Raw genomic sequence first — 15092 nt, forward strand, 5'->3', positions numbered from 1 at the left:
GACTATCTGTAAATGACGCAGTGCTGACTGGTCGAGACCAACGAACAAAGAATTACAGTAGTCTAAGTGTGATGTAACAAAGGTATGGATAACTCTCTCAAAATAATTTCTGGGGAGATACGCCTTTACTTTTGTTAATAGTCTCAACTGAAAAAAGCTTGTTTTGACCATAGAGCTTCTTTGTTTGTCAAATCTGTAAAATCACTGTCTAAAATAAAACCAAGCTTCCTTGTAAAAGGATGACAGTGAGACTTAAGGGTCCCAATGGCACTGTCATAGCCATCCAAGAGGTTTTGATGGCCAAATAAAATTATCTTAGTTTCATTTTTGTTCAAGGAGAGAAAGTTTACTTCCATCCAGGACTGGTTGTCATTGAGGCAGTCTAATAAAACCTGGACAGAGGCTTGATCATTTGTTTTTAACGGCAGATAGATTTGTACATCATCTGCAAAGCAATGAAACGAGACATTGTGCTTTCTAAAAATAGATCCCAAAGGTAGCATGTATACTGAAAAAAGGAGAAGGCCCAGAATGGAACCCTGAGGCACCTCACAGCTCTGGGGGGAAATGGCCGAAGAATACTGGCCCAGCTGGACAGAAAAGCTTCTATCTGAGTGGTAGGATTGAAACCACTTCAGAACAGTACCCCTAATGCCCACACAAGTCTGTGATTAATTAATCAAAAAGAATGTGTTATTTTGACAGCTCTGTTTAAAAAAAACAAGGAAAAATGATTAATCTGTTATTCGTTTAAGCAATTTTTTAAGCCAAAATGCTGCTTTTTTTGTTGTAGGAGATAATAAACTCATATCTGTAGATGATAAAATGTTGGCCGGAAAAATAAAGCAATATGATGTTACTGCTTTGGGTTTTAGAGAACTGTGATGGCCAATTTTTATCATTTTATAGACACAACAGCAATGAAAATAGTACTAAGTTGCACCCCTGGTTGTGTACCTGTCCAGCTGATGAATCTAAGTCTAATATTCACTCTCTTTTAGCTCTGTTTTAGTCTGAGTTAACATCTAAATGCTAAATGATGGTCACAAGTTAGTCTTTAACGGTTAGTGCACAGTGGATTTACGTATGTTTTTTTGGTGAAAATAGCTACATGAGTCTGGAAATTCGTTTGATGAGAGCAGTGAAGAGTGAACCAGAACAGTTAAACTGCGAGCTGTAGTTGAAAGATGCTAAAAGCTTTGCAGAGTTTGGTGATAACTCTCTTCTCCATGGGTTCATCACTACAGACAACACCTTTCACATCCATGTGCTCATTAGTTCCATTGTTCATATAAAGGTCTTTATTAAAGCAGCTTAAGTTTCCTTGAGTTAACATTAAATCCCTTCTTCCAGTCTCTAACTTGTAACCTCCGACCCCGCCATGTCAAACACAAAAGCCAACAGATGACGCATGCCGGATAAAATTTGCTGCGGTGTGCATCTTTGCGTGTTTGAACGCAGCTCCAGCACAAAGCTGAGCCAGCCTGCAGCAGCAGGACAAACATCTGGAAGTGTTAAAACTCCTGATGACTGCAGCAGAATCCCATGGCGGCCAATCACAGCCTCACTTCCTGGGTGCTCTTTGCCAATCAGGAAGCTGGCCAGAACAGATGGGCGGTCCTATTAGAGTTATAGAGACAGAGGGAGAGTTTGGGGTAAGAGAAGAAGACAGAAAAGAGACTTTTTTATGCGTTTTTAAAACGGAATACAAAGAAAGCAGTCTTTTCTTTTTGGAGAATATTTTACAAACGCGTCATTGTTTAGTTTCTCTGGACGCCACAGGAAGTCAAGCTGACCTGATTATCAGTTTGGGGTGTGAGGAGAAGAAGAGCAAAGGAGGTAGGGGATGGTGAAACAGTTCAGCTCTACGCCAGAGAGAAAGAAACTACTTTTGTCTTTTCATTCAGGTTCTGAGGTTCAGCTAAGGACACGTCAGTCCACAAGATTTTTACTTTGTCTTTTTTATTGTTGCTACTCACTGTGACGTTTCTAAAGATCACCTGTCAATCAGAGTCGACAAAGACTTTGACATCCTTTTCCCTTGAATTCCTCTTTGGATGTAGGTCCTGTTGGTGGCGCCATTTTCAGTGTGTGCTCAGTTCTTCTTCTGTCGAAAACGCGTCACTTCCTGTGCGGTAGAGTCTTGCTTTTCATTGCAGAACCAAACTTTGGTTTTGGGATTTTAACATAATTTAAACCTCTTTTTCAGGATGTCTGTAGATACCTTAAAAGTCTTAAAATATCTTAAATACAGTTTTATGAATATAAGGCCTCAAAAGTCATTAGTCTTAAAATTAAAATTGTCAATCTGTCTTTATTACCACAACAGTTTACCTAATTTTATCTGTCACTTTATACTTGCACCTGTCTAATAGTCTAAAGTTGTAAAATATGAAAAAATCTGTCCAAGCATTAAATTCCTAAACTTTATGATACTTGATGCTGTGGAGTCGGACACACAGAAAACAAGTTTGGATGTACAGACGTGTAGCTTCTTTGCATATGACGTCTAGATGAAGGATGGGCAACTTAATACCTGGTTCTCACTTCACGATATCAGCCCAATCATAGCGTGACGCAGCGTCGTACAGTGTCGGCTTGGATCGTGAACAACAATGAGCGTGGTACGTGATAATCCATCGTTTCATCTCTTGTAGTGTGTCATAGTAGACGACAACCGACGCCACGTTGGGACGCCTCAAGACGTTCCAACAGACAGTCTAGCATGTTTGATTTTCTTTTTGTTGTACACGACTGCTTCCGTCACAGCCGTCACTTTGACCAGTAGGAACACAGAGCAGTTTGCTGCCATAGACAACTGTATGAGAACAGCAGCCCAGGGTTTTTGATATTTCCTCTAGGGATGTTACCACACACAGTAAAAAGGGAAAATAATGGTGTGAAACAGCAGAGGCATTTTGTCAACCTGCTGAGTTAATGTTACTGCCATTAGCACCAAGCTAGCAAACAATGTTCTTTCTTCATAATGGAGGATATAAAGGAATAAAACTAAAAAATAGAGGCGGGGCTTTTACTCACCACAACTGCAGAGGCTACTAGCTTCATTTAATCCCTCTGTATTTTTATATATTTACTTTTAATGTGCTCCCGTTGCCTTGATAATGTTAACGCATTGCGCCGTCATTTCAAACTCATCACTTCCTGTGTCTGTTTCACATTAAAAGCCCCTTATAACTTTGGTTGAAATAATCCCTTCATTTTCTAAACAGACTTTTATTGTGAAACATTTGCAGCCATCTGTTGGCACTTTTTACAACATTTCGGCTGGCACATGAACAGACACAGTGACTGAAATAATAGTAACAATAGTAAGAATAGCACAAGAATAAGCTTCACACACGTCGTGAAAGACGACCAGGGATGATTGGTGTGGACTGTTGTGCAGTCTGTCGGCCAAGTCACAGCACAATTATATGACTCCGCAATCACCTAATGTGACATGGTGACTGTTGAAACAGACAAAAATGTTGTGTGGTGTGAACCAGGCATAACGCAAAGACGACCAACACATCACGCGTCATTAATGTCATGTATTTGCAAATAAGCTATTAATCACAGTCTCTTTCTCTTCCCAGGTCGTCCTGAGAGACGTAAGCCAGAGCATCGTCACAGGTAAGACTTTTTTTTTTTTAACTCTTTTTTTCCTCTTTTTTGGTCTCACCTGACCGTTTGGCTCAAGATGACTAACTGTTACCAGCAGGTGCTTTTAATGTGACACACATGGAGGAGGAGTGAGGGTTTTGGCCGAGGAGGTGCGTTTGATGTTGAAATCCAGGTGACTCAGACAGCTCTTTGAAGTTAATCAGTGATATTTAGTGTGTTTAAACCCGCTTTTTAAAAAAGCTAAATATATCTCTACAAACCTGCAGTAAATGTTTTCTGCCATCAGACTCCAGTTTGGGACCATTTTCTGCAGTGTCCTCACAGACTTGCAGGATCTACTTTCTCCCCTTTGGTCTCCGGGTCTGACACACTCCTGAAAGTATTTGGGCTGTTGGCCGGTTGGCATGGCAACTAGCTGGAGAAGTCACAGAGTTTAAAGACTCTGTGTGTGTGTGTGTGTTTATGGGAGAATTGGAGCCTCAGATTGAGTCTGTCTCACGTAAAAGATGGTAACGGGAGAAGAAGACTGACCGTAAGATGGTTGTGAAACACCTAGTGCACAAATAAACAGCTGACTGCTCGTATTAGTCTGCATTAAAAAGGAGCAGGACAAAGTTCGAATCATTTTTGAGGCCTTTGTGTTATTTGAATAAATATAAGATTAGGTCAGTTTGCGTGTGTTTTGCAGGCATCCTCACAGGAGTTTCCCTTCACCAGAACACATGTTTAAAACTGGTCTGCTCCCAAAGTCAGCTGTGGAAAACAACCAAATCCTAACTCCAATAAAAAAAACCTGTGTAGCTAAGCTTTCCCCTTCAACTGTTACTAAACACTTCCTGTAGCTGTGTCACATTAAAAACCATAATCAGCAGTCTTTTCCTGAAAGGTTTTCTCACTGTGAAGCAGCTTCAGGAAATGTTGACTTTGCTTTAACATGGCAGTAGCTCTGTTCTCAAACAGCGCTTTGTTCCTGCGATGCATCTGCCAATTTTTATAATTCTTATAACTCTGAAACTGAACTTCTCTCATAGAGGTCCCTGTTAACAACAACAATTGCGTTCATATATTTTTTTAAAATTTGCAACAAATATGCATAATGGCAAGCTAACTGCGCTAAATACGGATCGGAAATGTGTAACGACATTTTTTGCCGACACTAGATATAAAAAAAACAGAGCAGATTGGAATGTCGCTTTTCTACATGTTTAAATGTTGCTCCACTGGTGTATTGATAAAGTCTTGACTTTTTCCTCATGGAGGTTTTATTGCACTCACAGTAACAAGCGTAGTCATCAGCTCAAGTTATTTTCACCTCTCGGTCTCCTCTGTGGCATCTCTACTCTTTGTGTGTGTGTGACCACAGATGGCAGGAGGAGCGGCTGCTGCGGCACGATGACACCAAAACAAAAAAACAGTGAGCTAACAGTTACAGATGAAACAGCCGGTAATGTCTGAGCTTCTCACGACAACAGTTCTTAATAATTTAGTGCCGGTGCCTGTTTACTACCGGTGAGATTAATGTGGTTAAAGCTCCACACATATGTAGGAAAAAGCGTGTATTAAAAGATCGACCTTGGATTTTATGAATCAAAATCCAGTCATTCAAATGAAGGTCGATTTGAATTGGATGAATCGATTATTTTAACCCAGCCTTAGTGTTCACATTGATTTTCTCAGACGGGAACTCATTTTTCCAATAATTTTGACATCCCATAAATTGCAAAATGCGCTCCCATTAGGTAAAGTAGAGCTTCATATTTTATAAAAAATATTGCTGACACGTTTCAAGGTCTTCCGTAGAGCGTGAATATTGTTTAACGACAAGTCACATGTACAAGACAATAAAGTCAGTAGTTGGGTTTCCATCCTCCTATTTTTATTCACAATTTCAACAATTGCGGGAAAAAAAAAAACCTTGAATGGAAACGCCAGAAATTTGAAAAAAGGACGCAATATCGCAAAAAATATATTATTAATATATTACTGCTCAACCTGTTGACTCCCAATGCTCGTAAAACAATAATGAATGGAAACGTGCATAAATTCGCATTTTCTGGGCCGTCGGTAGCGTAGTGGATAGTGCCGGCGCCCCATGTACAGAGGTGATGCCTCGCTGCAACGGTCGCAGGTTCGACTCTGGCTTGCAACCATTTGCTGCATGTCACCCCCCCCCCCACTCTTTCTCTCACCCCATTTCACTCTGTCCTGTTCATTAAAGGCAAAAGCCCGAAAAAATAATCTTTTAACAAAAAAAAAAAATTCTCATTTTCTTTTGCACTTTTTCACAAAATTCGCTTAGAATTTGCGATACATTTGTATGGAAACCCAGTTAGTGAGCTAATTAAATACAGGTGCACAGTGGACTACGCCTAAAACGACCAGGCCTGGTAACCCTAAAGTCCAAAACACATCGGCGGCATCACAAGACGGCGGCGTCATTGACGCAAGTCAAGTGCCGCCCCCAACACACACAGAAAGCGCCGCACTGCGGGGCGTCAACCGGGATTCTATCACACACTCCACTCCGCTAGGTAGCGGTAATGTGACTAGCTGGTTGCCAACTGCCAATTAGAATAAAAAAACGAGGAAGAAGACGCAGGAAGAGAAAGAAAACACACAACGCAGGATGACCACAACACCCAGACAATGACGGTAAAACAAATGATAGATGGCGCCAAAGTTCTTCATCTCTGCTCTTCAACAGAGCTGCTACTACGGGAGCTGGGAAGTGTTCCTTATTAGCCTGCTCTTTGTGTTCTTCAAACTATTAATTTTGTCACTTTTTGTTCAACTTAAAGCCGCTACAAGGAACTTTTAACTGGATATGCAAAAGTCTCTCGTTTCTGCTGATGTCTGTGCGTGACCTACAACAGCAAATGAGACCATCGGTGTGAAGATAAGCTATTTCTATATAGTGTATATCCATACCTTTAGGAAACTGTCTCCGGGTCCACCCCAGGTCGCTTCCAGGACGAAACGATTTACAGCACTCAGACGGCACACGTCATCTTACCTAGCTGCTTACATTTATAGTGACTCTTATAAATAATCGCTATTCCTCCTCCTCGACCCGACGTCCACGGGGAGTTAAATAGCAGCAATCATCGGGTAAAAGTTCTGTGAAAGCACTGGACTCACCAACAGTCTCAGTCACACAGAGAAAATCCAATCCTCGGGAAGTCAGGAAATCCTTCAGGATAAACGTTTTGTTCGCTAGCGATCTAGCATTTACCAGCCCAATCCTGGCAGGAGCCAGCGGATCCACGGCGTTAGCTGTCCAGGGAGCTACACACAGAGGCCGCAGGTTGCGCAGATTCACCCCACGGCAGCGTGGACAAGGAGAGCAGGGGCCGCGGGGCTGGAACACCTCACCCGGGCCGAGGACAGGTACCAGCCAGGCGTCGACAGGGTCCAGCGAGTGCCGAGAAATAAAGAGGCGAGGCACCGCTCCATACTCAGTCCAAGAAGCCGTGGAAGTGCTCGCCAAACACGCCTTCAGCCTTACCAGCCGACCACTGCGTTTACCCCGGCGATGGTGGCGCTTACACCGGAGAGGTGGAGCTGGGGCGCGGCAGAGGTGAGCTAGGATCCCCGATAAGAGCGGGGGCAAAGTTTTCCCGTCTTGTTGTTTCATTCATCCCCAAAACAAACACATGCGAGAGCCAGGTAAGCGTCTTTACGACAATACGCGCTAGAGCTCATGGGAAATATAGGCTTCATTCTGGCAAAACACTACCGCTTTTGTCCACAGGGTCGCCAAAATCAACTCAAAATTAAAGTTCCTTGTAGGGGCTTTAAGTTTGAAAGCGTACAAGCCAAGAAAGATTGTCTGAATATGTGTGACATTATCCCTATTCGTATGATTCATCAGTCTTTTTTTTTTTTTTTTTTTTTAAAGATATTTTTTGGAGCTTTTTGCCTTTATTCGATAGGACAGATGAAGGGGGGGATGACATGCAGCAAAGGGCCACAGGTTGGAATCAGACCCATAGCTGCTGTAGCAAGGAAACAGCCTTTGTACATGGGGCTGGTGGGCACCCCATGATGTCTCAGTCTTGTCCTTATCTGTGAAGACATATTACTTACCTCACTTTAAGTGCTGGCACCTAATCAGCCCCTCACTTTTCTTGCTGTTCAGCTCAGTCCCTGCCTGAACTGCTGGACCATCACTCGCACACACCCCAAAATGATGTAACTGGGAAAAAGGCTCAAAACTTTGCCAAACAGAAAAACTGCATCAGCAAAAAAGGGTCATTGTTCAAAAAGTCGACTCTCGCCAAACTCTGACTTCACAAAAACACAAACTTCAGCCTCAAAAACGACCAGCGAGTTAAATTAATACCAAACCAAATCAGTGTTTTTTGTTTTGTCCAACCTTTTTTTTTTTTTTTTTGGACAGAGAGAAATGGAAAGAGGAGGATACAGAGGAGGCTGTTTTTCCATCACTGTTGAAAGTAAAGCAGTGAGTTTTGTGTGTGTTTGGGCAGTGTCAGGGGTGAGTCATGAGTGTCTGTTCATGGTTAGCAGCTCTGTGGCAGAAAGAGAAAGAAAGAGCAAGAGAGACGGTCAGAGACAGAGACAACAGACTGAAAGACGATTAAAAAGTGAGATACAGAGATACAGACGTCTGACCTCCTTCTGTCATCTGGGTGAGTCTGTTGATTCCTAACCTGCCTAGCAACAACTACCTCTCTGTATAGATAATGAAAAGTAGTCGTGGAGCTCCTTAAATATCTCCGGTCAGGGGGATTTTCCTAAATGTCTTCATGAGAATTTAGCTAAATGTGCTATCAGCAGATTCTTCACAAATCGCAAAGGAAGAAGGTATTTAGCTGAAGAATGTACTCCACTGTACGACAAAAACTTCTTGCGATGATGACACAATGACAATGACATATTTTGCTTTTGTTAGACTCTAAAAAGGCGTCTATACTGCGCCGTTAAGGACACGAAAAACTGCGTCATTGATCTTGTCAGGGCTTTAAGGCTGTCACTGTTTTAATCATTTATATTTGTAATGATTGTACCTCTCAGTAGCTCCACACTTACAACAGATGTCTGTAAGTGTTTCTCCTCTGGGATGTGAAAAGGCTTTTTCCACTCTCTTATCAGGATGTGAACCAGACCACATCCTGTGTCTTCTTCATTTTCCTCTCACGAGGATGACCTCTTGTGTGGTTGCATTGTATGTGCGTCCTTCTTTTTCTCACTACTCAAAGCATCGACTGGACCTGTTGTGTCGTGTTATTTCACACTCAGAGGCAGTTGGAAACTGTAGAGCTGTGTCCGACTCAGAATTATGTCAGTTGAATCAGATTCAGCTGCTAAGTTTCAGCGGGACGCTCAGTGTGACAGTGGGATTTATGTAGAAGTTGATTTCTTTGGCCTTTTGCCTTTATCAGATAGGACAGTCTAAGTGTGAAACGGGGAGAGAGTGGGGAGGACATGCAGCAAAGGGCCGCAGGCTGCAAACCCGTGGAAGCTGCAGCAAGGACATTGTCTTTGTATATGGGACGCCTGCTCTACCCACTGAGCCACCAGGTGCCCTGCATTTTTAAATCTAATCTGATGCTCTATACTAAGATGAGAGAGCTGTTGCTCAAGGAAGAGGAGAGTTCCGTTTCTGCATGAATTAAGGAACAGTTAAGGTAATCACACATTCACTTTGCCACACAGTGCCTAGAGTGTGCTTCAGTGCTTGGAGTGAGTCTTTCCAAACACAGCCATAGTGACCAAGCTAACGGCGCTAATATTACTGTTGTATTCAGTATTTGTGAGCTGTACATTCACCACTTTAAAGCAAAAGAGAGGAGATAATCTTATCTAAGAGGTTGGGTGGGCATTGTGTCTGCAGCTGTCTGTCCCAAAGAATAGCGTGAAAGTTGAGAGCGCTTTCTCTGAGGCAAAATCTGGGGACCCAAACGTCCCACATAATAAATGTGGCTTGGTTTAGAAGATGATTTGTGATGAAGTGATGTATTGATTAACTTTGCAAACTTTACCTGCCTCTATAAAACAAGTTAAAGGGGCAACAAGTGAAATCGTTACACCGCTAGGTTTGCTGTTGTGCACTGTCTGTAGACCAAAACAAAGTGTGTCATGAGCCACACCTCCCTCTGCCTCTGCTCTCCACCTCCACCCCCCCACTCGCCTCGTCTAAACTTAGTTTAGCAGTTAGCATGTCTTTCACTCACTCTCGGTCTTTGCTGTGTTTCGCTATTCCCCAGCCGACTTCAATGATGATGGTACCTGTAATAAATCCATAGCTGTAAGTTACTCCAGTAGCTGGTGGCAGCCGACTTGGCTAGAGCCAACGCCGGATCCCGGCTAGTGCTAACACCGGGAGCTAACGCTAACGTTCCTACTCTTCTCTGTTAGTGAGAGCGACGTTTTAGCCTGGCTACATTTTACAATGCCAATTGTAAATGTTAGCTGGGCTGCTGGGCTATTTACCTAACATAACCGTAACGCCTGACCCATTGCTGGGACCAAGCCGCTAATAACTCAAGCTCCGGACATTAACCCATGCTGTGATTGTAACATTAAATTTAATTGAATCGACATAGTGACATGTGCCTAACGTTACTGTAACACTGATTAAATTAAAATTAAAACAGACATTTGACTTTATGTTGTTACTTAACGTTACCTGTCCAGGAGAAGAAGAGCTAGCTCTGAGTCAGATTGTAGCCCCTTTAGCTCTCGCAGTGCTCTCCATCTTAGAAATGCAAGGCCAATGTTAATCCAGGTTCTGTCCCTTTCTTTATCCGACAACTTCTTCGCCAACGACTGTTGTTTCTTAAGAGGTAATGTGGGATCCTGGTCGTCTTCAGGTGAACACTTCGTTCCGCTCTCTGCCATTTCACTTCGAAAATACGCGCTGCCATTGCTCACTGGCTGTAGCCTTTTATGGGGAAGGAGGGCCAAGGACTCCGAGAGGAGGGAGGAGGCGGCGATTCACATGAACGTACATGAACGCGCAGCCGGACCGGCTTGTAAACAATGGGCTGGAGATCAACACAGAGAGAGGGTGTGTGAGGTCATGCTATACTCCAGATGAAATTACACCTCTAGTTCTTCACATAGTGATTTTTTAATTCCTTCAATCTAGAAATTATGAATTTCTGCTTATTGCCCCTTTAACTTGTAACATATTGAAATAAGGGCGTTGTCACTGGCAGTCATCCAGAATTCATAGAACCCTAGTTACATCCATAACTCTCAATTTGTTGTATTTCCCATCTTGGGTGGCACCGACTGACGGCATGTTTTGTAGACTGTCTCAATCTGTGCTTTTTTGCTTTTGAGATGTCCAAACCACAGGGTTTTCCCACACATCATTTATTTGTGGCGGCCTGCCACGATTAAAACATCTGCCGCCACGTTTTGATTTTATATTTCTGGAGCTGGGCCGTTCATTAGGCGTGCCGCTGGAATATATACACCGTTAAGTTAGTTATTGCTCCACATTCTTGCAGAGCAGAGCGTCTGGACAGGGATGGAGCAGCAGAGCGTCAGGCCCAGTGAAAGTGAAACTTAACTGTTCATTGTGCTGGTTAGAAAGTTTCACCTCCATCAGAGGGTTTCACAGAGGAATAATTCCCCCAAAACCTTCAGGCTTCAGGAGGACTATATTCCAGTACCTCGCTAGTGATGTCAGTTTTTAGGCTTTGATGAAGGCCAAAGTGTGTCCTGCAACTTGTTTAGGTTAAGTTTATTTCTGGAAAACTTGTGGCCCCTTTTGGCTGTTAAAAACAGTGAGGAGTCAGCAGAATCATAACGGTTTTTCAACCATTAACATTCACTGCAACCACACAAGGTCCTTGAGCATACAGTCATAAATATGCCCACAAAATTTTAGGCTGATTGGTCCAATAGTTTATGAGATTGGAAACACACTCTCCTCACACACTGTCCCCTCCAGGCTTATTCCTGACCAGATAAAAAACAAAACTTTTGTCTCAGCAGTCAATCGTGCCTGCACTGAGGGTAAAAGATTTTAAATCCGAGAGCCAAGCTGGTGTTCTTGATGTGCCCTGGAGCAAGGCAGTGACCCCTCAGCTTTCTGGACGTGAGGCAGAGGAAAGAAATGTTGGAAGATGACTTCTGCAGACTGTGTGGAGTTTGAGGACTGGGTGGGACGGCTGAGCAGTGTTTGTCACTGGAGAGGGAGGGAGGGAGGAGGAGAAGTGGCAACAGAGGTGAAATAATGTGACTCATGATTTCCTTTTATTCTTACCCCCCTCCCCCCCCCCCCTCTGTTTTCTCTCTGCAGCCAGGGTCCTCTCTCATCCATCAGAGCAGCCATTAAGAGAAGTGAGTATTCATCCCCCACCTCCTCAAGTCTCCCTCATTCCTACTTAAGTCTGATGTTTAGATTCACCCCAGAAACCATATAACCTAAAACAACCGGTGCATGAAATGTAATCAGTCTAACTTTGGTATTTTTAGCAAAGCTTGGATTGTGGGTGATGGATATATTCCTGAGTGCATATTGATTTGTCTAACAGAGTTTTGTTGACGTCTGAAGTCCGTTTGAGCTGTGGCCTGGAAAAGTGTGGACTTATAAAAATGGAAAATATGCATTTTGACCTTTTGTGGGGAAATAAAATCCAGCATAGCAACGAAAAGCAGCGACTCCCAACACTGGACTGTCACCACAGCCTTCAGTTTAACCACTTGCACTCGTGTTTGTCCTTTTTAGGTTCCCCTGTGTAGATTTAAAATAGCAACACAGTTTTTATAGTGTACAACACATCACATATTTTATATCTACTCTGATGAGTTCAACACTCAAATAATTTAAAATAAACTCTATAAATGCACAGTACAACCAAATATAAACACAGTCAGTGAAATCGGCAAACAACCTTCCATCTTTAATCTAATATTTAATCTCCTTTTTATCATGTCACCCGCAGCTGTGTCAGGTAAAACTGTGTGTATGCCCGGTCTAAGGAATGTGTGAGGTGTGCACATTCTTCCATTAGAAGTACCGGTTTATGTGTGGAAAAAAGGGGTACGCATAGCCTGCACAGTGTACCCACTGTGGTCATAAAGGGATGGACACGGTCAGCAACAATACTCAGGTAGTCTTCTGCAGAACTTGGTTGGAACCAGTGCTTATTTGACTTCCTGTTGCCTTTCTATCATCTTGAACCAGTCTGGCCATTCTCCTCTGACCTCTGACCTCTGGCATCAACAAGGCATTTTGGCTCACTGGATATTTTCTCTTTTTGGGACCATCCTCTGTAAACCCTAGAGATGGTTGTGCTGAAAATCCCAGTAAATACTCAGACCAGCCCGTCTGGCACCAACAACCATGCCACGTTCAAAGTCACTTAAATCACCTTTCTTCATCATTCTGATGCTCAGTTTGAACTTCAGCAGCTCGTCCTCACCATGTCTACATGACGAATGCACCGGATGTGATTCAGGAGTACGTCTTTGTCAGAGTCGCTGTCTATCACATCATCCATATTTAACTGTTTCCTGTCTGTCTGTCAGCCTCCACCAGGTCAACGTCTCTGTCTGAGTCGTCCAGAGACAGAGACAGAGAGCGGGACAGGGACAGGGACAGAGACAGAGACAGGAGGTAAGACACACTGCAAGAAATGTAACAGCTTAATGAGGCTGAACCGGTGTGCGTGCTCTGTAATCAATTTGTCGAGTCAGGAGAAGGAGGGAGTATTTGTAGTCAACAAGCAAGCGTAATGATTTGTGTTTACAGTAAATAAGCTTCATGTGCGGAGTTTCACTGGGTCCACTGTCAGACACCTTCACCGTGAGTCACATTCTTAGATTTAAACATTCATAAAACCAGTCTTTAATCATCGAGTCATTTGTTTCTGTGGGTTGCCTCCTTCATGTTGAGGTCACAGCTGAGCTCCATTTCCTTTTCATAACCAACTCGGAACGCTGAGGGCTGAACCCCATGTGTGTCGTTGTCTGTTTTTCAAATGGAAACTCCCACTCAGCTGTTCGCAAAAAATGTTGATGGAGGTTACCGCGCTGATGTCCTCCCCTTCCTCACACGCTGTTTACTGATACTGGGTGTGTTTACATGCACACCAGTATTCCCCTATTACCCCAAGTTTGACAGTATCCTGAAACTGCTATGGGTCATATAAACAGCATGAATCGTGGTTATTGCAGATTTATCTTTTATTCTGAATGGACCGCAAGTGACTCGCAAACGTGTCTTTTTTTTTTTTTTTGAAACACACTTTATTTTTAAGTGCAGTGAATTTCAGACACAGAGCTTTTATTTTGAAGTGCTGTTTCCTGCTGTAGAGTCAGGGAGTATGATGCTGAATGTATTAAACTGTGTGGACCTTGAACTAATGACTAAGGAGAAACCTGGACCCCCGTGGCTGGACCAGTTGGGAACCAGTGGTTGTGGCGCACACCTCAAAGACTTCTGCACAGGAAAATAAAAATGTGCAAAATATGAAGTTAAATTCCTGCACGCTGCCAGCAAATGGCGTATGCAAATAATTTTTCCTATTTCCATTTTAATTTGTATTCCATATATCTAGACATGAGATGTCTTAAGGACATTTTATCAATTTACCAATTGATAGTATTTTTTTCATTATAAAATTAAAAAAAATGAAAATATTCAAAAGGTGAAGTTGAATTTTGAAGATTATTATTATTTTTTTTTTTTAAAAAAAAACTTTTTTTTGGGGGGGGGGGGGCTTTTTGCCTTTAACGTACAGGACAATGTGAAATCGGGAGACAGAGTGGGGGGACGACATGCAGCAAAGGGTTGCAAGCCGGGGTCGAACTCGTGACCGCTGCAGCGTGGCATCACCTCTATACATGGGGCGCCAGCACTATCCACTGAGCTACTGATGCCCCAGTTTTGAAGATTTTAATTTGGAGTAATGTTATAGCCGTAGTCTTTTTATCGTTGGTTTATATTATTTTTTATCCATGGTGATAATTTTATTTATTCTGTTGAATTTTATTTGTTGATTTTTAACATTTAATTGAAATTTTTATGAAAGGTTTTTTCATGAAAGGTGCTATATAAATAAATAAATAAATAAATAAATAAATGTAAGATTTTTGGTTTTATTACAATTTATCAATTATTAGTATTAGTATTTTTTCATAATAAAATGAGAAAATGAAAATGTGCAAAAGGTGAAGTTGAATTTTAATGTTGTTTTTCATATTATTGTTATTCTATTGAATTTAATTTGTTGATTTTTAAAATTTTATTGAAATTTTTAGACATACAAAATTTATTTGCATTTATTATATTTTTATTCATTTAATTATTTTGTCTGTGTTGTTAAATTTTGCTGTGTGAAGCACTCTAGGCTGCATGATTTTATGAAAGGTGCGATATAAATAAATATATATTTTTTGAGATTTATAGTTTTATTATAATTTGTGAATACATTACGAAACACAGCAAATATTAAATAAAGTAAACTTGCGTATCTGATGGAAAGAGG

General features: G+C 42.0%; 1 protein-coding gene across 3 annotated transcripts in view; it reads left to right on the forward strand.

Annotated features, from left to right (window-relative positions):
* Positions 1-15092, forward strand: part of LOC117245818 (uncharacterized) — a 45653-nt gene that overhangs the window by 8947 nt on the left and 21614 nt on the right. The window contains exons 1-4 of one of the 3 annotated variants that reach the window (XM_078163778.1): positions 1452-1839; positions 3597-3633; positions 11900-11940; positions 13132-13219. In XM_078163778.1, the coding sequence (XP_078019904.1) occupies positions 1527-1839; positions 3597-3633; positions 11900-11940; positions 13132-13219 (479 nt within the window). In that variant the 5' untranslated portion in view covers positions 1452-1526. Of the gene's footprint in view, positions 1-1451; positions 1840-3596; positions 3634-11899; positions 11941-13131; positions 13220-15092 lie in introns of those variants that run through there. The other 2 variants (XM_078163779.1, XM_078163780.1) reach the window with 2 other exon arrangements.

Source organism: Epinephelus lanceolatus, chromosome 22, assembly GCF_041903045.1.
Source record: "Epinephelus lanceolatus isolate andai-2023 chromosome 22, ASM4190304v1, whole genome shotgun sequence".
Lineage (NCBI taxonomy): Eukaryota > Metazoa > Chordata > Actinopteri > Perciformes > Serranidae > Epinephelus > Epinephelus lanceolatus.